The 23,516-nt window shown below is 44.7% G+C and overlaps 1 protein-coding gene across 1 annotated transcript; it reads left to right on the forward strand.

Annotated features, from left to right (window-relative positions):
* Positions 1-232: 232 nt before the first annotated feature.
* Positions 233-22,029, forward strand: LOC309603620 (E3 ubiquitin-protein ligase RBBP6-like; the record flags this gene model as incomplete). Its single annotated transcript, XM_082338417.1, has 18 exons — positions 233-398; positions 2,120-2,219; positions 3,903-3,941; positions 4,606-4,642; positions 6,092-6,136; positions 8,507-8,595; positions 8,714-8,810; positions 9,623-9,762; positions 10,675-10,847; positions 12,191-12,294; positions 12,743-13,008; positions 14,749-14,845; positions 14,926-15,004; positions 15,098-15,155; positions 16,260-16,625; positions 16,847-16,948; positions 17,648-19,378; positions 20,466-22,029. The coding sequence occupies 18 exons, from the start codon at positions 233-235 to the stop codon at positions 22,027-22,029; spliced, it is 5,253 nt and encodes a 1,750-aa protein (XP_082194543.1).
* Positions 22,030-23,516: the final 1,487 nt, after the last annotated feature.

Consider the following 23,516-nt stretch of genomic DNA (forward strand, 5'->3'; position numbering starts at 1 on the left):
GCACCGCCGGGATGGAGTCCACCACTCGGCCTCCATCAGCCGAGTCTGCCTGAGGCCAGGGGGCCTGGCCGTGGTGGAGCGCTGTGGCCTCTGAGCGGCCTTGAGCCCAGCCCGTGCTGCTTGCCTGGCCCCCTCCGTGGGCCCTTCCCCGAGCTGCCGCAGGCCCTGTCCTGGCGCGGAGGCTGCGACGCCGTCTGCTGCGGTAGACGTCGTCGCGGAGCAGGCACCGACCATGTCGTGCATCCACTATAAGTTCTTTTCCAAGCTGAACTACGATACAGTCACCTTCAATGGGCTCCACATCTCCCTGTGCGACCTGAAGCGCCAGATCATGGGCCACGAGAAGCTGAAGGCGGCCAACTGTGACCTGCAGATCTCCAACGCCCAGACCCAAGAAGGTGGGTGGGGGTGGTGGGCACGGGGTGGGACGCGATAACGGGATTCGGCCACAGTCGGTAGCTGTGACTTGTGCTGGGGGCCCGACAGAGCTGTTGTTTTGTCGTCGCTGTCCTGACAGCTACCTTCAGGGCTGTGTTTTAGACACGTTTTTTAGCTTTAGTCCTTTCCGATTAAAAAAAAAAAAAAAAAATTAACTTTTTAGTCTACGTGGTTTGACTTCACCTTTAACAAAATTTCCTCACCAAAATGCATTCAATTAATTGAGGCAAAGGAAAAATAAATGTATGAAAGCCAACTGGCCCCAGGTCCCTTCCCACAACGAGCTCAGCAATGTCCTCTGCTGTATGCAAACACTCTTCCACAAATTCTCTGACTGGTGGCTGAGCCAGTAGGAGCCTTCAAGCACCAAATACCAATATGGGCCATGATAAGTGTCCTACACAAATAAAGCCTTTACTTCACCAAGCTATTGTCACTCCTCAGGTGATCCATTTAAATGTGGACTGATTGACTTGGAAGGTGAATTCATTTTTATAGCAGTCTGTCATTAGATGGCTGGAGCTCTCTTCAGTGTGCACTTCACAAGTGGATTGAAAACAAGCACGTACCTGTCTCTCTCCAGATACATGCAAGGATAGTCGCTTCAGAAGGCAGATGTCAATGCTTCTCCTCTAACGGTCAATGAATTGTCACAAGATACTAAAAGAGGTCTTATTCCTCTTTCTGCGTCATACACCCGTTGTGCGTGTTCAAATTGACCGCTGCAGGCTTGCATGATTTGTGAATCAAAGCATTGGTTGCTGTCCTCATATATACAGTCTCTTTCTAGGAGAGGTGCTGCCGCTTGCAATCTTCTGCAGAACCCCCACAGTCCTCAGTTGGGCACAGGCGTAGCAAACCCCTGCCTTTTTGTGGAGCCACTGTTGCTTATCACGTATCTCTGAAATCAAAATCCGGTGGTTTGTGATCTGGAGCAGGAAGAATATTCTGCACGGCTTCGTTCAGCAGCTCAAAACCTTGAAGCTTGGGGCTTCGAGAAGTGCAGCTGGCATGAGCTCCCCGTTCTTTGTCTGGGCCTCAGTACTGTCGGAGGTCCTGCTCCATCGAAACATCCCAGGGCAGGCCTTTCTTGACAGGGGGCTGTGCAATGGTTAGATTTTCCTTTTGCGAAGAGCTCTAGGGGTTGGTTTCAGGATAGGGGCCTTCTGGAAAAGCTTCTGGTTTTGTCAATGGTAGTCCTTTCTAGGACTAAGACACTGAAAAATGGAGCGTAAATTGTGAAATATTCCTATTTTGTATGTGATCACTGAGCAAAACCACCCTGACAGAGCTTGGCTGGGTATGCAGCATCTTTGGGTTTCAGACCGTGGTTCTGATCTGGTCTGCGAAGGTAAGGGCTTTTGATATTGAAAACTGTAGGCAGATTACAGGGAATGGCTGCTGAGAGTGCTTTAACATATTTAGTCATATCCAGCTTGTGGAAGTGCAATATCAAAACCATTCTCATGGAGAGATCTTTGCATTTTAAGCTGTCTCAGTCAGACCTGAAGATTTCTTGAACTGTACTGTTAGTGTGTTGAGATGATAAAAGCGCGATGTTACACATCAAATTTTGCTTTGACATCTGTGAGGGGGTTCTCTGAAGTGCTGTGTAATTAGCTATTAATACACATTCTTAGGAAGTGACTAATGTTTTTGTCTGTATTTATGTTGTTGGCAGAATACACCGATGATAACGCCCTCATTCCTAAGAACTCCTCGGTCATCGTTCGAAGAATCCCTGTTGCAGGAGTTAAAGCTGCCAGCAAACCATACGTGATGTAAGTATCCGTAAAGCATTGCATTCTTTGTTGGGGGTTTCAGTGTGTTAACTTTTTTATTGCTCTTAGTTTACAGAGGCATTCCGATTGGATCTTTCTTGTGAAAGCTGCTGTTAGTTTTTGTTGTAATGGGGTAAATTTTAATCTATCTGTCCCAAAGCAGACTTACCTTTTCAGACCTGCTGGGCCATGGGGTTCAACCTCCAACAGTGGTAACTTTTAAGATGGTTTCATTGGGTTTGTTCTTGGGGTTGATTCTTCTGAGACCCAAGTTGTGGATCCTGTTTCCTCTACACGGAGAGATTCCTTATTCTATGTGTTTGCTTTGATGGCTTTTATAGTACAGACAGATAGGCATTGTAGTGTAAACTTGTAATTTGTTCCCATCTCCGAAGAGTCTGCTTCTCGGGGTTTGACTCTTCCTTGCATTTGGGGGAGGGGGGGGGAGGGATATGGCAGCTCTTCTTACCCCCCAAATCTGGGGCTTTTGCACGCTAGCTCTAGAGGACAGACCAAGGGTTGCCAGCTGGCGAACCATGCAAACAAGAAGTTCCATTCAGAAGTGATTCTTAGTAGTTTCCTAAAGACAATGTCCGTTTCAGGCAAGAGAAAAACAACAATATCCTAAAGTATATTGCCTTTTGTGCGAGTACGATGAAAGAATTGGTAATCCTTTCCAAACTTGAAACTCAGTAAGCCGTTTAGCACGGTACCAAATGTTACTAGTTATCCTTCTAAGTCTGTTTTTACCCTAAGGTGATACCGGTGCCCCAGGTTTTAGTTCTGTATTCCTAAGATTTACGGAGGACAGAGAACCGGGCATATTGATTAAAATGACAGCCCTTCGAATGCAATCCCGACTACAGGATTATTGCTGTCATTTATGTATTCATGCAGTCCAGTTCTATATTAGCTCCACTGGCATTGTTTGGAGGGTCCTGTTTGCCAGCCTACTTAAAGATACGCCTCTCCACCACAATTAGTTGCTATTATTAGCTTGGGGTTCTGCCACGTCTTTCTAATGTTGGTTCTCAGTAAATAAACTGATGAGTTACAGCGTGTCTTGAACCAACAGTACAGGAGCATCCTGGGACCCAGGAAGCCTTTGCAAGCAAAAACCCCTGAATTTATGTGGCTCTGCATGTAAACTTTGGGCGTATTACTGCCGTGGTTGTTACAGTGCTTTCAGGCGCTGCCTGGTAATTCTGGACGCCACAGCGTTGTGCTTATAAACACGGCCTTGTGTTGGGGGTTAATTTCAACGCGTATGCTTAGCGCCGTCTTGTCAATGCATCCTCCGTTTCGGGTTGGATGGCACCCTCTCCTGGTATTGTAATGCTGCCCTGAAAGGAGAGGAGAGATGCTGCTAGCATCAAAGACCAAATAAATGCCTGCATGTGGGGATGAGGAAAGAATGGCCCTCTCTATTTGTACCTAAATTCCACTGCAGCCTTTGAATTGCCTCTGCTCATGGCACACTTTGGAGGACGTATGAATTGTTTGCTAACGCTATCAGCGGTTGCATGTCTGATCCATGATGAGTAGCATGCAGGGACAGATCAATGAGTGTGTGGAATCTCAGCGAGTTTTCAAATGTAATAAATATTTCCTAAACTATTGTAACATTTTCAAGATTATCTTAATGCAAATTCTGGCAATCAAGACCTTTTTCTTTTGTCGCAGGACTCCTAAGTCGCACAAAGCCCCAGGAACTGCTTTCAGGTGACCTTTCTATTACTATTTTGAGTCAATATAGCATACGTAACACATTTAATATTTTGGCACTTTCATAGCTAAATATGGCAGATATCTGAGCACAGGGCTTGGGCTTCCACAAAGAAACCCTGTTCTAAAGACTCTGCTGCTGACGGTTTTGGTATTTCTTTGTCCGACGGCTGATTTTTTTAACGTAAGTGCACTTGCACTTCAAAGTGTCTAGACTGTCCCTGTTCTTTCTTAGAAACTGAAGTGCTGTATCTGGTGCCTATTTGTAACGCTGGGGGCACCCAGATTGGCTAAAGTGACCTTCGTGTTTTGATGGCTGATTATGGAAGAACACAGACCTGTAGTACAGACTTTGTATTTTTGATACTTCCATAGCAGAGACAAAATACCTGAGGGCTTGCTCTTGCACTGCTGTGTTCTATAGCTGTAAGCCTTAGAGTAATTTGTGACAAAGTAGAAACGTGATTTGGGGATTTTTTTTTAGTTGCACTGCATGTACCAAGGGAGAACAGTTTGTGTATATGAATAAATTTCCACATGTACGAGACTATCGGGACATAATGTTTTGATATTCAGGTTTTATAACCGGTTTTCACTACTTTACGTTGGGTACAAGTGCTTTATTTGAAGTTCTGATCACCTTTATTTCTTCTTCTAGAAGAAGTCGAACTGAGCCAGCGAGTGGCACATCAAGAGCGGTATGTAAAACACAATCTCACGCTTTTTTCTACACACTGCCCTTAATTCTAAACAATGCAGTTTTGTAGTAGTTTTCCAAACATGAACTTAATATCTTTTCCAGTACAACATAGCATATGTTGTAAATACAATGTCTTTGATTGGGCATAGTAAAAACTGAGTAATGCCATTATTTGCACAGCTCTGATGTGAACGTTGGTATTTGTGCCCAGTAATGCGTTGTATTTCGTACTGAGTCTGCTAGAACATTTCCTGAATGACTTTGTGTTGTACAGAGGACGCGTGATCGGTTTTAGATCATGTAGGTTCAGGGTTTGCACAGCTGAACGTGGTGCCGTGTTCTCCATCTGGCTGCCTAGAGCTGGCAAGATGTATGTTTGTACAGCTTGTCGTGTGCTTTTTGTTTCTTTCGGGAATAAAGCACTGGAAAGCTTGCCAATTGTTGTTGAAGAGTAAAGCAGCAAAATTGAAATGAGTTAAGAGTTTTTTTAAAAAGCATGCACAAAAGCTTACACTTTGAATATTTCTTCATTGTCTTGTCTTATGTTAGCTATCATTCTCCACTTCCACATTGGCGCTCTTGCCCTAATGTTACTACGCCCAAAGCAGGAAAGTGGATCCTTTTTGACTTCGATTACTGTTTCAGTAACAGCAAGGATCTCTAGTTGGTGTTTGTCCTTCGAGGCTGCAGAAATGCAGAGAGTCATGGCCGTTGTTTTAGCACCGTCAGGCACAACTGTGATCCTTCCTGGCTGAATTTTTAGTTTGGCCAAGCTCTCGGTCACCTTTATTTCAATAATTTGAGCAGTTTATTTTTGTCTAGACAAAGTGGTGGTTACTTGTATGGCTGATGTTTTGGATTGGTGTTCTTATTTGGGTTTGGTGGGGGACGGTGAATATTCTTAAACTGGTGGACAGGAGGGGCAGAGTTCATGTTTCAGGGCATATACGCCCGTGCTTTATTTTGACGGGCAACTGTACTGTGTCCATAAACCCAAACCATGTGCATTTCTAAACGACGAGACGTTAACTGCTTAATTTACAAACTACACTGAAAAGAAGTCTCCTGTCGTGATGCTTCCTTCTCAAACAAACTCAAGTATTTTTTTAAGTCCTTTTGAGCTGACAATTGACAGCTTCCTTACCCTTTCAGATTTTAAGCAGTTGTGAACATTGGACAGGGGTCCTTCTCTGAGATATTCTGGAGCAGCGAGTTGATCGCAAGCGCGTTTGGTTCTTTTAGTTTCTTCTCATGAACCACATAGGCACTCTTAAGCTGTCATAGGCTTGGACTTTGTTTTGAGCAGATACAGATTGCACTAGGTTAGAAATGCCTCTTTGAGTGACACTCAGAGGACATAGCGCAGGCTCTCAGGCTACAGCAGAGGTTAACTATTGCTGTGTTTTGATTGTAGAACTTGAATCTGTGTTTCATTTTTTGTGAACAGATTGATGACTCTTCCGCATCTATTTCTCTGGGCCAGCTTGCTAAGGTATGTACATATTCTTGTCAAATACTTAAAAAAAAAAGTGTTAGCTTCATATTTTTCAGTCCTATACCGTGATCTGTAGCTGGATGACTGTTGTAATGTGAACACAACTTTAATTTAATTCTTAGCAATTTAAAGTTTTTATTTTAACTTTAAAACGTGTGTATATTTTGGTACTATCCTGTAAAGAGGAGCTGCCCGTTTGGGAAGATCGAAGGGGAGTACCTTCTCAGCCTCAACATAATGTTGCAGTATTACTCATCTGCAAGACACAAAGCAGCAGCACTTCGGAAGCCGTTTACCGTTTTTCCTATGTTTTGTTAATTTTGCGTTGGAAACTAACACGCTTTTTACAGAAGAATTTAATTGGCTGTAAGTTATGGCCATTTCAAGGGGGTTTGCAACAGCCAAAATAGAAGCGCTTCTGGAACACGGACAATTGCATGGCTATTTTTGAATTTCTAGTCCTTATAGTTCTAGATGCATTCTGTGGATGCTGCACAATTTCATCAGTTGTAGCGTATCTCAAGTGGACACCACGGTCTAATTTGTTTGAATGCAGACTGTGTAAATTGTGTCAGTGTACCTAACTGTCGAGAGGAACATGCCGATGCGCATGTGTGGCATATTAGCAGATGTGCCCTTCTGAAACGGTTGTAACGCCCTGTTTTGCTATGGAGCTGCTTGCTGGTTTTGCTCAGCCAGGTGTCACTTTGTCGGGGAAAGCACTAGTGATGGCCCTTTGTGACAGGCGTAGTGCTAGCCAATTGAATTCCTAGTCTGCAAAGTTACAAAGATTAGAGAAGGCAGGGCTTAATGCAGAGGAGCTGGTTCTTTCTTCTGAAAATAAAGGCTGGAGTTCATTGCCGAGAAAGAGAAATCTCTCCCCACGGGTAACTTCTTCCCTCTCTTCCTGCAGAAATTAAATTGTGTACACTGGGGGGAAGGAAACATAAATTTCTTTGGAAGGCAGCCACCAAAAGAAATTGGTCTCCATTGGTGCTGTCTCTGAACGTGTCCTTAGTTCTGTAAACTCCTGTGAAGTTTTACTCTGAAATGTGAAAACCTGTCCAAGTAGGGCACACATTGAAGCTTTTGAGAAAATTTAAGTATTTCAGAAAAATACAGGAACATAGCATAAAGCAGCTCAAAACTGTTACTTGCTCTGACCTCTTCAGTGCAGACTGGCTTAGCATGGAGGCAATGTGTTAGCAGGTTTCTGTTTTATTATTCCCATGTATGAAATGCTATGTTTGAATTTTGGTCTGTTCCTAGTAAGGTTTTGTGGGTTTTGGGTGTGTTTTGTGAACCGTTTGGGTTCAAACAAACGAGTCAAGTATCTGTAAAGTTGTCTATAAACATTAATGATTTCATAGATGTCGATCTGCATTATGTGACTGTGGAGAAAAAGCTGTGTATATGAAACAACCATTTAAGAGAATGTTGAACCTGGCTGGTTGCTTTTGGGAGTGAATGCATCTAAAAACAAAAGCAGGAGTGGTTGACCTGCATGATCAGTGCCTGAAGGTCCAGATCATTTACAGTCACTCCCTCAGGCCCTGCTTGTATCTGGGCTGGTGTGTAATAAAAACATTGGAACAAACACGACTTAAAAAAAAATCAGCTACCTTCAGTAATTCTGGATAAGGTTTCTATTACGATTTGTATGTTAAAAGGACACAGTCAACTGGAAAAACCGGCAGGTTTTGCTTGCTGCAGTTAAATCGCTGAATATGAAGAGGGTAGCGGGGGGGAACGTGCAGCTGGGACTGCCTACAGCACATCGTGGTCAAATTTCCACTGACAAGAATCTTTTGTCTTGCTGAGGGATTATCAAAAGCTTGATTCCTTTTAATGCTTCTGTGTCTGAAGCTGAATTTCAGCCAGCAAGACCCACTTCCCCGACTCTTGTGTGTCCTTTTACTGCTGCGAAATGTAAATAATGGTACTTGCCTGCATCTTTCTCAATTAAACGTCCAGTGGCTATCTTCTGCTTCAAATAGTCTGGGGCTTAAAAATCCGTTTAAAAGTGCTGGATAGTATGATTTTTCCTACACAGAGCTTCAGTCCACTTGGAAGCACATTGGATTGGTTACAGGAGTCTTTGTGTGAGGTACAAAGAGAGCCCAAGGTTTGGAGTGCCCAAGAAGGCTCTTTTCAAGTAGGTTCCCAGGCCCATAAACCCCCTGCCGTGGCCTAAGGACTCCCCAGAGCATCTTCAGCACGGCTCTGTTTTCTGTCAGCGGCTGTTTTCATGCAACCTCAGCCCGCGTTGTGCTGCTCTTTGCAGGATCGGGGGAGTGGTGGTGTCTTTGGCCGTGTGGGCTGAAATGTGTTTCTAATGTGTGTGTCAAATAATTGCCTGTTGAACAGACTGCCAATCTGGCTGAGGCCAATGCCTCTGAAGAAGATAAAATCAAGGCTATGATGACACAGTCCTGCCATGAGTATCATCCAATCAAGTAAGTGTTGATAACGTCCAATCTGTTCTTTGAAGATGATGGAAAAATCGTAGAGATGTTTGTTTTAACAAGAGAGACGCACGCATAGCTTTTTCTTTTTTTCCCCAAAACCTTTTAGTTACACGAAGAAACCCTTGGGTCTGCTTCCACCATCATATACCTGCTTCCGTTGCGGACAACCTGGCCACTATATAAAGAACTGCCCAACAAATGGGGTAAGGTTGAGGGGGACTTCTGGTGTTACTTGGGGGTTCATTTTTTTACCTTGGCAGTTACCTAACAACTACATGACTGCTCATCTTTGGAATTGTTTCTCTGGGGGTGAAATATAGAGGTTGTATGGCAATGTTGCAAAGCCCTTCAAAATTCAAGGGAAACCTGGAGTTGTAAATGTAAACTTTTATTTTTTCCAGGTCATAGACATTCAATATGTCCATAGATCGTTCTCTGTGAACTTTCATGCATATTTTTAGATATTCCAATATCATTGGAAATGTTTCTGGTTTTAACTCTTTTTAACAACAGTTCACAGTTTTTAGTATTTCATATAAACCTAAGCTCCTTTCTGTTGACCCCACCCGCTGAATATTTGCCTGTTTTAATGACACAAGCCTCTGGGTGAGTATGCATGCCATTTAACATTGTATATGCGTGAGGTATGAACTGAACCTTCATATACAGTTCCTCAGTGCCTGGTTCAGAGCACTGAACTGAGCTCACCCTGGGAATTGCGCTTTGGAGGAGGAGCGGGTTGGTGTCTCTTCTGAGCGGAGGGCAGGCTAAGGGATATTTCACCCTTAAGGAACCTGAAGTTAAGCCCAAGAGTGTCGACGGCGTTCAAAACACTGCTCAAGCCTTGGAACACCCTGGCTATATTCATTTAGGAAAATAAGTATTTTAGTTAAGCAACCCTTCTGTTAAGGAAAAGGAGAGGATTAAAGGCTTTTTCTGCTTAGAATAATCATGGACATGTCATTTTAAGTGTGGGTCTTAAGATGAGCTATGTTTGCCTTTCTTCTCTTAACAGGGCAAAAATGTTGAGTCTGTTCCCAGAATTAAAAGGAGCACGGGAATTCCACGGAGTTTCCTGATAGAGGTGAAAGATCCCAATACAAAGGGTGCTATGCTAACCAGCACTGGGAAGTATGCCATACCAGCTATTAATGCGTAAGTAGGGAATTCATTGGACCGACCCAAAAGCGAATGAGAGAAACTGTGCGAAATGTCTGAGTGGCCACGCGACCAAATCGGCCAGCCTCTGTAATTGCAGGGGAGGAAGCATTGTTGTTGTATCTGAACCTTAAAATCTGTGATACTTTCTAAGATTAAAATAGGGTGGCCCTACTGCTCATGGCCCTGGAAGCTGGTTAAACTAGTGCTGTGCTAAGAATCTGTATTTCTGCAAAATATTTCAGTAGTGTTGACAGTGGGAGTTGTTCTCTCTGAAAGCTCGTTTTGCTGCTGGTTTATGTTTCAAAGGCTTCTTGCAAAATGTAACCCATCGCCGTTGGACTGAGATTTCCTCCCCCTCTGACTTTTATCCAAGCTCACGTGTGAAACAGGCTGAAGTTTCCCTGTTGCTCTGAACTCAGAAAATCCAGCCGTGGGCTGACAAGAGGGGCTGTTACGAAATGCACTTGGTAGCACTTCTGCTTTTCTGTCGTGGATCTCCTTTTGTAGAAGCTGGAACATAGACTGCCCTTATTTATAAAATGGAATTACTCGGAGACTCACTTCATCCTGAGCCTGCAATTTACCTTTACCCCCTGGCAAAGGAGAGGTGGGATTCCTTGCACCCGATTTCTAGCTGTCAAAACATTATTGTTGTAGTCGGAGCCAATTTCTTAGTTGATCCAATGAATGGGAGAGTTCTGCAGAAGGAAAATTGTTCCCCCCTCCCTCTTCTGGTCTTGTGGCTATAGAAAAGCAGTTTAAACGAGATGCCTACGTCTTCAAAGGCTAGTGTGGAGCGAGGAGAATTCCATCTCTTGTCTTCCTTTGATAAAATCCTACGCTTGGAAAAGTTTTCCTTTCCTCGTCTTTCACTTTTTTCTTTTTCCTTCCCCCCCCCGCCTCCAGGGAAGCTTATGCCAGAGGCAAGAAGGAAAAGCCACCCTTTTTACCCGAGGAGCCGTCCTCCCCCTCCTCCTCCCATGATCCCGTTCCAGAGGAGCTGCTGTGTCTCCTTTGTAAAGATACAATGACTGATGCCGTGGTTATTCCCTGCTGTAGAAACAGTTACTGTGACGAATGTAAGTGTTACTCCCAGGTTTGTTAATCCCCAACATCAAACTGATCTTCTGAAAGCAGACATAGGAGATAACGGCATTACTTTGTCACCAGTTCGATTTAAGACTGAAGTATGGCCTGACTAGGAAAGGACTCTCCTTGTAGAAAGGAAAAAAAAAGGCAGAAAGCTTTTTCCCCTTTTTATGTATCTCATTAAATCTCTTTACACGCGTGTCGTGGTTTAACTCCAGCCGGCAACTAAGCACCACCCAGCCGCTCGCTCGCTCCCCCGCAGTGGGATGGGGAGAGAATCGGAAGGGTAAAAGCGAGAAAGCTGGTGGGTTGAGATAAAGACAGTTTAACAGGTGAAGCAAAAGCCGCGCGCACAAGCAAAGCAACACAAGGAATTCATTCCCTCCTTCCCATGGGCAGGGAGGAGTTCAGCCATCCCCAGGACAGCAGGGCTCCATCACGCGTAACCGTTACCTGGGAAGACAAACGCCATCACTCCCAGCATCCCCCCCTTCCTTCTTCTTCCCCCAGCTCTATATGCTGCGCATGACGCCATACGGTGTGGGATAGCCCTTGGCTCAGCTGGGGTCAGCTGTCCCGGCTGTGTCTCCTTCACACTTCTTCTGCCCCCCCGGCCTCCTTGCTGGTGGGGCGGTGTGAGAAGCAGAAAAGGCCTTGACTCTGTGGAAGCACCGCTCAGCCATAAGGAAACCATCCCCGTGTTACCAACCCTGTTTCCAGCACAAATCCAAACCATAGCCCCCCACTAGCTACTATGAAGAAAATTAACTCTGTCCCCGCCCAGACCAGCACAATACGGAAGGACGAGTATGAGAAGAGTGCGTAATTGTGCAGGAGATTCCAGAATTAGATAGTGACTGCATTTATTTGTCCACAGCCCTTTCTCTCATACAAAATTATATAGCCAGCTCTGGTGATTTGGTGTGGTCTGCAACAAACGGATAGTCAGGCATTTAATCCGCCGCCTTCTCCACCGGAGGGTTGGTTAAAACCTTCAGAACTCAAACCTCCTAATGTGTTGAAATGTGTTTTCTTCATTAACCTTGAGGTTAGTGACTTCTCACTGTACTAGCCAGCGGAAAGAAGATCAGTCGGAACATCAAGGCACAGCCTCCTGTACATCTTCAGGTGTTGCATGAGTGCAGTATCAAACCGTATAGTTATTTGCTGCAGACTGGAAATTTTTTACACTGTTGAACATTGATCGCTCCATGCTCTCAATTCAAGACCATATTCACCCATTAACCACACACTTGTGTTTAGAATTGATTAGACCCCAAAAATACTCCTTAGTTTGGCTAAAAGCTGTTTTGATGATTCTGATGATTCACAGGTATTAGAACAGCGTTACTGGACTCTGAGGAACACAGATGCCCAACATGCCATCAAACAGACGTTTCTCCTGACGCTTTAGTCGCCAACAAGTCCCTACGCCAGGTAACACGATGACTTTCACGTAAACTGTTGGCAAGGAAAAGTCTATTTTCCAAAAGCTGAAAGGGAAGAAGATATTCATTTACCTCTCCTTAAGCAAGGCTAAATGGAGTAAGGCTCAATTTACTTTTCAAATACATTATCTGTTGTTACAGAAGCTTACAACTCTTTAGAGACAATCTGGCAAATTCAGGTCACCCTTTTGTTTAACAGGCTTGTCTCACTTTCAAATTCAGTGCCAACGCTGGAGTACTTTAAATACGGCTGCTCTGAGTTGCAAGTCATGAATATCAGTGTTCAGTGTGATGTATCCATACATCTGTATATTGATTCATTTTAGGACTGATAGCATTTACAGGAATACACAAGGAGTTTTACTCCGTGCAGGCTTTTCTTCGTCTGTCTACTGAAGTTTCGTATTAACTTTTTGTAAATGCTTTCCTGCCTCTAGGCTGTGAACAACTTCAGAAATGGGACTGGCTACGCAAAAGGGCTCCATAAGCAGGTTCAGCAGCAACAGCAGCAGCAGCCGCCACCACCACCGCCTCCACCACCACTCCTGAGGCAAACAACAGCCCGCAACCTGCAGCCTCTGCTCTGGCCAACAATTTCCAGCCAGCGGGATCCGCTCATGAGTCCACTGGCTTCTCTGGCTTCTCCTTCTGTTGCTGCTCTGTCATCGTTGGCCCCTGCTGAAAAGCCAGGTGGACCTTTTCGGTAAGGAAATCTGTAGATCAACACGAATATAAAAGGCACCAAGGTGCTGAAGTTAGATTGTTTCTCCTGAGCTTCTCAGCTAGCGATTTCTATAGCATTAGTGACAGTTCCAGAGAACTGTGGCCGTTCTGGGTTTGGGTTTTACTTTGAATGAGGACACTTGAATAATTTGGAAGCGTGCCTCATGCAAGAATTTTCTCCAAAGTATTTTGGTTTGCTTCTCTTACAAATCATTCAGTACGCGTTGACCCTGAAAGAGGAACTTTTTTCCCCCAGGAGCCCTTTGAGTTTAAGCGGCTAGCAATTCCTAAAGTAAGCATTTGGTTATGTCAGAGCTTCTGGAGTGCATTCATTTCTCTTTAGTACTGAGGAAATAATCGTTTCCTGAAAAGCGAAAAAGCCCAATGAGAGGTAAAACTGACCAGGTGTTTCACATCACTTTTTTCTACAGTATTTCTATCATCAGTATTATAAGTCAGAGTCATTCTCAGTAATGCCGTGTAGTCAGCACCGCACGCAGATTTGGATAATAAACATTGAAACACTGTAAATTTGAAGTCTTTACAAACATTTACCAACAAAGTCCTAGTAGGCAACCCAGTGAAGCGGTAGGAAAATACATGGAAAATCTGTACTGTTGTTGAGGGCTTCTGTCCTTTCACTTTTATGCCTGGAATGCAAAGAGCCACTCTGTCCAGAAGACTGTCAGGCGCAGCTGCACCATTGACTACAAAGGTCACAAGTCAAAAGAACCTCTAAGGCAGCCACTGAGCCAGCACATAAACGTTTCCCAAGAGAATTTCAGTTCTTGCATCTTCCACAACTGAGAGTCAGTGTCTGGGCTATACGTACTCCAATCCTTTTATGTGCAGCCAGCTTACTAAAATATTTTTCCGGTGAGCCCTGGCAGCCAAGAGGGCAAACTGCATCCTGGGATGCATCAAAGGCAGGGGAAGCAGCCAGTGAAAAGAGGTCATTATCCTGCTGTATTCAGCGTTGCTGCGGCCTCCCCTTGAACACGGTGTGCAGTTCTGGGCCCCACAACTGAAGAAGGAGGTGAAGGTCCTTGAGTGCGTCGAGAGGAGGGCAACAGAGCTGGTGAAAGGGCTGGGAGGAATGTCCTCTGAGGAGCGGCTGAGGACTCTGCCTTTGTCCAGTTTGGAGAAGAGGAGGCGGAGGGGCCACCTCATTGCTCTCTGCAGCTTCCTGCGGAGGGGACGTGGAGAGGGAGGTGCTGATCTCTTCTCGGTGGGATGCAGTGATAGGACGTGTGGGAATGGTTCCAAGCTGCGCCAGGGGAGGCTTAGACTGGACATGAGGAAGCATTTCTTTACCGAGAGGTTGTTCAAACCCTGGAACGGGCTTCCTGGAGAGGTGGTCGATGCCCCAAGCCTGTCAGTGTTGGAGAGGGATTTGGACAATGCCCTTAATCCCATGCTTTAACTTGGTCAGCCCTGAATTGGTCAGGCGGTCAGAGCAGATGATCGTTGTGGGTCCCTTCCAACTGAAATAGTCTAGTCTATTCTGTTCTATTTCTCCTTAAATGCCACTAGTCCAAACAGACTTCTCGTCAGTGCTTCATTTGGAATCGGCCAACTTCCCATTTGTACATCTGGAGAAGATTATTTTTTCATTTTTTTCCCCATTTACTATAGTCAGCCTTTTCTCACTTGGGACTTTGTATTTCAAGTAGCACTTCAAAACACTGTTTGAATAATAAAAATTTGGGTTCTTTTGTAGTGATGCCGGTACTGTTCTACCTCCTGCTGCGCTGGTGAGTGCTGCTGGGCTTTCTAAATCTTCCTTTCAGTCAATCGGCAGTTTGGTGGAAGAGAAGGTAAATTTTATTTCAACATATGCAGTGCTGCTTGTATTTTAGCAGAGCTTCTTTTCCAACTGTTTGCGTTTATTCACAAGGGCTGTCGGGTTCCTGTAGTAAGACAACCAGCGTTACCAAGTCTTCTGGGCCCCCAAGGACACTCAATACACACAACTGGTAAGCAACTATAACTTGAGAAGTTCTTTTCAAAACTTATCTTCAGATCAACTGAATGGGATTTTTTTCTTTTTCCTCTCTCCACGCCAAAAGGTCATCCCAGGAGAGCCAGCGCAGTTTGCTCAGCAGCTGGCAGACCAGGCTGGGAGCTGTAAGTATGCTACAGAAATTCAATATATTCCTACTTGTAACCCGTTAAACGAGACCATAACACGTAGCTTATACAGCAAATAATAATTTAGTAGCTTAAAGCTGATTTAGAATGAAATAAGTGTGCACAGATAGTTGTGGAGAATACAAGTGGTAATTCGTTTTTAAATGGCTTCATTTGAATTGGCTGGAAACCATAATTACATATAAAATTGAAATATCATTAAAGGGTGAGGTGGAAAGCCACCCTTCTGATCACTGGCTGAATAGGGCTGGAGAAATTGATTTCCCCATAGAAATCAGCCTCCAACGTTCTTTTTTACCAACTTAGTTGATACTGAGTGAGCAAAGCATTGGATAGTCAACGCTGTGTTGTGTTATTTTATAAAAATTTTGAATGTCTTCAATTCAGTCCTCTCAAATAGCCAAGCTGCTTTCTCTCAGTTGGAGAGAGAGAGAGGAGTCTGTTTTCTCTATTATTGCAGTGTCAAGTTAGTCCTTCCTTTTGGTACATATTTGTTATAGATAGATTGTAAGGGGGCATTGTGTTCATACTATGCTAAAGATAAATAAAAACAAACCCCAGGATCCATCCCACAGATTGTCTAAAATCTCAAATTCAGTAAGCGAGAAAATAACAATTTGGGGACAAAAGCAGGCCAAACACATCCTCATGAGGCAACAACATAGGAGGCTTATGTGGAAGAAGTTAAAAGAAGTTTGAGAGAAGATGAGTTAATATTTGTGCAGTGCTTTGAAGATCAGAAGTGTGAAGTATTGACCATATCAAGGAGTGGCAGAGGAGCGGTGGGCACTTGGCCCAGGGGAGATGGGAGTCTCTTTTAAGCACGGGCAGCCTCCATCCACAGGCGCAAAGCTGAGTATAAGGAGAGAAGACTGAGGGAACCGCTGGGGCTGGGGATGTGGAAGGCGAGTCTGAGGATCAAGAAATGAGGGCAGTCTCAAATGAACAGACAGCAGGGAGAGAAATGCTTAAGTTGAGAACAAGAAGTGCTCGCCACCGTGCTCCCGCTTCCTTCGCCTTCCTCTTTAAAATGGGGGCAGAGTGTAACAAACAGTGACACATGTTTTTGGGTTTCTTTAGAAGTTCAAATCGAGGACGCCCGCCTAGCGAACGTACCCAAAGGACTCAGGCCCCAGCACTGCCACCATCAATCGCCATCTTTGTGCCTGTGCCTCCACCTCCCTTGCATCCTCCACCACCCCATGCCCTTCCTCTCCCACCGCGGGTACCACCGCCCCAGTTGCCTCCTCAGTTTCCCCCTGGTCAGCCTCCAGCTGCTGGGTGCACTGCCCCCCCTCCAGGATATCCCCCCGCTCCTGCCAACAGGTCGCCAGCTTGGGTACCAGCAGCAGGACCAACGGCTCCTTCAAATACCATCCCAACGACACAAGCACCTCCTTTACCTAGGGAGGAGTTTTACAGAGAACAACAGAGACCTAAAGAGGAGTAAGTATTTGGCTCCATGCAAAAGTAAACCCAGACAAATGTCATTCTAAAGCTTTCCCTGAAACTTCTAGGCATTCTAAACTGGCTTTGCTTAACTAGGATGTTCACCTTTTGCATTTGCATGCAGTAGACATTTTCTCCTATCGGCCAGGGTTTCTTGATGTCTTTTTGTAAGAAAGGTCAAACTATCCTTGTAAGAAAGGTCAAACTTCTTTTAACAGGGAGAAGAAAAAGTCCAAATGTGATGAGCTTACAAAGGATTTTGGTAAAGAACTGATGGAATATAAAAAGATTCAAAAGGAGCGTAGGCGTTTGTTTTCCAGGTAACTGCTTTACACGTCCGTAATGGAGAAGCGGGTTGTCTAGAAGAATCAGGAGGAGTTCGCCTCCACCTCTCCATCGTCAGATGGATTGGATGAGTCAAGGGATCAGCAGCGACAGGAGTAAATAGTCCTGGGTGTAAGATTGCAGTACAAGTCTTTTGCATCCTGTACAAATTGCCAAACCAGTAGTGAAGATGAAGAGACTAAGCTGGCATTTTAAAATGGAGCTTTGCCGTCTTCAGGCTAAATCGTGTTTTCTTGGTGTTTGATACTGCACTCTAGCCATTAAGACTTGCACTTTTTGCATCTTACTGCAACAAAAATGATTTGCACTGCAGGTAGTTGTTGAGTAGTGAAAAATGTGTGCGTTCATGTACCAGTAGAGGCCAGTATACCCCGCCTTAGATCAATCAATAGCTGTGGTAGTTAATGTCATAGAAGTGGGTGGAAATAGGCTTCCCCTTCCTGTATGTTGGTACACTAACAATGCAGCAGCTGTTCTGTCTCGTAAGCAGAAACTTTTACATACGATCAAGTTCTTCAGTTTGCAGTAGCAGTATGTCAGCAGCTGAAAGAAGCTTTGGCATTAGCCTGTGGAGAGGAAAAGAAACCCAAACCAAATTTGGGAGGAAAAAAAACTGGGGAGAGCGACTGTTTTGAGTTAACTTCACTTTTTTTGTGTTTTGTGTTTTTTTTAAGGTCCAAGTCTCCCTATAGTGCTTCATCTTACTCGAGAAGTTCATGCACCTACTCCAAGTCAAGATCAGGTTCTTCCCGCTCTCGCTCCTACTCTCGATCCTTTAGTCGTTCCCATTCTCGTTCCTGCTCACGATCCCCACGGTATTCAAGAAGAGGCAAAAGGAAGAGTCATAAATATCGTTCTAGGTCAAGGTCACGGGGTTATCACCATTCAAGGCTAAGAAGATACCGTTCACGATCAAGGTCTCCAGTGTTTAGAGGCCACTCTCCCACTACACGGACCGTACCTCGAGGGGAAGGAGGAAGGGAGTATTTTAACAGATACAGAGAAGTTCCTCCACATGATATGAAAGCTTGCTATGGCAGATCTGTTGACTTGAGAGATCCATTTGAAAAGGAAAGATACAGAGAATGGGAAAGGAACTCTAGAGAATGGTATGAAAAGTTTCACAAGAGCTTTGCTGTTGGCCCTCAACCTCCACCTCCAGTAAACAGGGGCAACTTTTCTCCAGATAGGTTTGGTCCGCCTGGGACCAGACGAGAGAATTTGCCACAGGCTTGGGGACGTAGGGAGGATTATCCTGGTGGGCAGAGCCACAGAAATCGTAATGCAGCTGGAAATTACCCTGAAAAACCTTCTGGAAGAGAGCGCCATGACATCCGAGATGCTACAAAATGCAAAGAGAAGGAGGGGGAACATCCACTGGGGGATGGCAAAGGAAATAAAGATAAAAACCCCCAGAAGAGAAGAAAAGGGGATGAGAATGAAGGCTTTCCCAAAGCTGAGTTGTTAGAAGGTGCGAGGAAAGCCAAAGAGCCAGTTCCAGCAGCAGATGTTAAAAAGGACTTTCTGTTCATGCTCCCAAGAAGAGACGATGCCACCCCTGTGAGAGATGAGCCTATGGAAGCAGATTCTCTTGCTTTCAAACCAGTATCTGCAAAGGCGAAAAAAGAGGAGAAGCCAAAAGCAAAAATTGACAAGACAAAGCGGAAAGCAGAAGCGGCTGTTCTGCCTAAGAACGACAGCATAATAAAACCAGCTAAAGCTTCCCAAGAGGAGGTGGACACCAATTGTGAAGAATCTCCTCGAATGGAACCTGCTGTGAAAAAAGTGAAGGAGGAGTTGCCAAAGACAGACAGTGTTAAAACCTCTTCCTCTCAAAAGGCTGAGAAGGCTCTTGGTTCCCCACGGAAAGCTCACCCCAAAGTTACAAAAGATCACCCAGAAACCAGAGCAGCCAACGAGGAAACGGCAAAGAAAGACCATCGAAAAGAAACCAAGTCGGAGAAGCCCTCCAACAAAGAGGGCAAGTCAAAAACACCTGCTGAAAAAAGCAACTCCTCTGATGTAAAACCTGAACAAAGAAAACGAAAAGTAGATGAAAAGGTTGCTGAAGAACATGAAGCGACTTCCCTAAAGGCCTCTAAACCAGAAGCTGCTGACTTGAAAAGACCACCAAAGGGGAAGACTGAGCCTGATGGTGAAAAAGGAGAGCAAACTCCAGAAGAGGATAAACCTGCTTTTCTTAACAACCCCGCCAAAAAGATTAAACTGAACCAAGAAACTGGCAAAAAGGTTGTGAGTGGAGAAAATGTGCTACCTGCAGAAGAACCTGGTGAGAAAGCTGAGCCGAACAGCAGCAAAGTTAAGCAAGAAAAAGCAAAGGGAAAAGTAAGAAGCAAAGGAACGGCAGCTGATGGATCTAGTGCAACTCTGGTACATTGCACCAGGTACCTCATCTTTTCTTTTCCTATTCTTTCTTTCCTCCCTCCCCCCTGCAAACAAATGTAAAAGTCTGTATGGTGACTAATGAAAGGAACAGCTAAATCTGTGCTAAATGAGTGAATAATCTGTGATCTTTCCTGCTAAGCTGTACTTGGGTCAGAATCAAATTTTGTGAAAGAAAACAAGCAGTCTGTACTGCCCAGACAGCTCATAAGGTTAATTCATTGATGACGTCTTTCACCCTTACTTCTGGGACTTTTTTCCCCCCTTCTTATTCATTATATGTTGACTCTCTGAGGAGTCCCCTCGAGGTCTTCCTTCAGATCCAGCTTACTGCTAAAGGCAAGGATAACAGACATGTCTCTACCATGCAATATGTTGCCTTTGAAAAATTGCAAGGTGCTGTAATGATCTACTTTTGTCAGGGTGAGATGAAACGATACCTTGCAGAAATAGCAGCTTGGTTGCCAATATCTTGTACTGATTTGAGCTTTGAGCACAGTGCCGTGTTGACACAGCTACACTGCTTCCAGCTCAGTGCCAACTTCTTTGAAAGAGTGAATCTAGTGTGAAGCTGTTATTACGTACATTTCAGCATCTAAAGAAGCAGGACAGCGCAAACTCAAACCATTTAAGACGTCACTGGAGACTTAAGATAGTGTCTTGATATTCTAAACAGTTTTTAAAACGTACATTTTTTCTGAAGAAGAACACTGGGACATGGGAATAAAACTGTGGTTGTGTATACCTCTCCCTCATTGCTTGCTTAGATGTCGAAACAAGAATGTATAGCTAATTTATCTACCATTGGTAGAAGCAGGACATGAAGGAATTACCAGGTCAGACAGTCCCCAATCTGATAATCTCGTGTCTTTGTTAATTAAATGTAGAGTAGGAAGGTACTAAATTAATTGATTGCTCGTAGTCTTAGCTAGTGGACTCATCCTTTCTCTCGTCTGTTCCCTTAATTGAACATCTTTTGAAAAAATACGCAAGATTTAGAATGGAAACACAAGCCGTTTTCTAAACTGTTACAAAAGATGGCGGTGCGTATATCTCACCCACGATTAATGTCAGCTTTTTCCCTCTTAGCACTAGTTCTACTGGAGGAAGCCCCATTAGAAAGACTGAAGAAAAGCCAGACACAAAACAAACTGTCATTAAGACCATGGAGGAGTATAATAATGATATCACAGCCCCTGAGAAAGACATCCTTATTATGATCCAGGTCCCTCAGTCAAAGTGGGAGAAGGATGACTTTGAGTCTGAAGAGGAAGACATTCAATCTACCCAGGTGCCCGCAACCGTAGGAAAACCTGCTAATGTTATACAAAATGCGAGTGCTAAGCCACCAAACCCTGTAAAACAGAGTGAGAAAGAGATGGAGCCTTTGAAGGAAAGACAGAAAACTACAAAAGAGGTGAGTTATGAAAGCTCCCAGCATGACGCAAAAAGTTCAAAAAGTTCAATGTCAAATGAAAAAGGAAAAACCAAAGACCGGGATCATTCTTTGTCAGACAAAGACACCTCTGAGAAGAGAAAGAGCAGTGTTCAGCAAGAAGACGACCCCTCAGAACGTGCAACCGAGCAAGGAGATGGACAAAGTATTTCCCAATCTTCCAAAGACCGCAGATTTTCAGAGAAGCCTGATACTGGCCATGGATCGGCTGCTAAAGACTTTACTCCTAAGCAAGACAAAAATTCTGACCGTGATGGCAACAGAGATTATTCGAGTTCCAAGCGTAGAGATGAAAAGAGTGAATTAGCAAGGGGAAGAGAGTCCCCTTCTCAAAACAGAGAATCTACGTCAGTCCAGGAGAGTAAGCCGAGAGACGAACGAGCAGAGCTGTCCGAAAAGTGCACTGGAGACGCCAACAGGGGCAGCTGCAGCCCTCCGCCTGAGCAGCAGCAGTCTGATCACAAAGCTGCTCACGATTCCAAGCGCACATTGGAGGAACCCAAACCTCTAGATATAAACGCAGGAGAAGAGAAAGAGAAGCACGTACCAGAAGTAAAGAGCAATGAAGAGAAAGAGCCAGGTGGTAATAAGGCACCTTGGAGAGAGGAATCGCCAGATGTAAAACATGAGAAAGAGAACGTGACTGGACAAAACAATAAAAGTGTTGCCCAGCCTAAGCCTCAGGTAAGCAGCTCCTCGCCGCTCTCTTCTGATCGAACGCGAGACACTGATGAGGCTGCATTTGTACCAGACTGCAATGAAAGTGAGAGTAAGGTATCTGCAAAAGGTGAGGAAGCGGCAGGGAAAACTCATGACGACCCAAAGGAAAAGGCTGTTGATAAGGTGAAAGAGGATACAGCAGCACCTGCTGCAGGTGACCGGCCTGAAGCAAGGCGAAGTCAAAGGCAAAGCAGTCCCAGTGTTAGGCGCAGCCGTAGCCAAAGCCCTTCTGAGAGTCAGACTGGAGGCCACAGGAGCAGTGCCAGCTCAGGAGAGAGGCAAGACAGCAAGAAAAAGAACAAGAAAAAAAAGAAGAAGAAGGACAAGAAGCAGAAGAAACAGAAGAAGCAGAAGAAACACATTGGAAATGAAACGGAATTGGAAAAGAGCCACAAACACAAGCACAAGAAGAACAAATGGAAGAAGAGCAAAGACAAGGAGCAAGATGACCAAAAAGTGAAATCTGTCCCTACATAGAATGACAGATAATGAAAAAAGACTTAAATCCCAAGTCATCTGTATTAAACTTTGTTAAAATGTGAACGAGTTCAAGCATTGCAAATGATGCCATGAAAGACCCTGCGTTGCACTTAAAAAATTGCCGCTGGATTGTTTGATTTTTACATCGGAGCTTTAAAAAGCGAACATTTTGTACAGAATTGTGAGTTGTGACCACGCAACATGAAAGGCGTTGCTGGGGCCTCTTATTTTTAACCACCGTTAATTAGTCTGGCTGGAGTTTTCTGTCCTGAAAATTTTCACAGTTGAATTTTCTTTTAATTGCCTGGCAGAAGCAGCTGGTATCAGTTATAAAATAGCAGCAGAATGATTTGCAGAATACATTGCAGCCTTGTTATGTCACTTCTTGATTACAATAAAATGTTTTCAGTAAACTACCCGGTGTGATGAGCTTTTCAGTGATAGCTGAACATCAGCAGAGCAAAGCCTAGTGACAGAAAAAAGCCACCAGTAAAAGCTTGCTGGTAGCTGACATGTATGAAAAATAACGTCCACGGGTTTAATTTTGCAAAGAGCGGTAGGACTTTCAGTCTTCTGAACGGATGCCATGTGGGGAGGCGCTGCCGAGAGGTAAGCCAGCAAAGGGGAAAAGAATTGGAAGGTATTTACATATTTGTATGCAAAACACCTTCCTTCCAAGAGGAAAACCCCAGCCAAGTTTTCTGAAATGCAACCAGAAACGGAGAGCTAAACCAGCCAAGACTGAATTAACCGAATGAACCACTCAAGGGTGCCTTCAAGTTAGGGGTCCAGCTTCGAGCTGGGTGTCCAGCTCCAACCCACCCCTGACCCCGAGGTGTCACCAAGAGTCTGCAGACCTCAAGGAGAGCAACGGGGCTGGACCAGGCTGTGAAGCCTGGGCTGCTCCGATCCTGGCAAGGGGATCGATGCGGCCTGCAGCCCAGGCAAATCCTGCCCGTCCGTGATGGGTGTGCTCAGCCCCTTGACCAGACTGCCCGTGGTTTGGGGCAGGCTCTGGAAGAGGGAAAGGCCTGAGCCATGGCCAGGCTGTGAACTCCTCTCGTTTCAATCTGATCATCGAGTCCAACCATTAACCTGTCACTGCCAAGTCCACCACTAAACCATGCCCTCGAGCACCACGTCTACCCGTCTTTTAAATACCTCCAGGGGTGGGGACTCAACCACTTTTACCAACGACAGATCTTTGGTAAGTGACTGATATCGTGCATAACCTTGTAGTACGGTAACTTTGATTTTGTCTTGGTAACTTTAATTGCAGGCTGAATTGATGCTAATCAAACATTACATAAACTTGGCATGTACAATCCTTTAGACACAAACTGTTGACCAAGTCTGAGACTAGGTTTGGACCCATCTGCACCTAGTCTCCTCTCTGAGGAAGGAGTTTAGAAAGCAAGGGGGTCCACTCTGAACCTCGTGACTCTACAGGAGGGTCCTCCTTACCCTTTTGTGTCCCCGGTCTC

The sequence above is a fragment of the Platalea leucorodia genome (assembly GCF_965183815.1).
Source record: "Platalea leucorodia genome assembly, contig: HAP1_HAP1_SCAFFOLD_150, whole genome shotgun sequence".
In the NCBI taxonomy this organism is placed as follows: Eukaryota; Metazoa; Chordata; class Aves; order Pelecaniformes; family Threskiornithidae; genus Platalea; species Platalea leucorodia.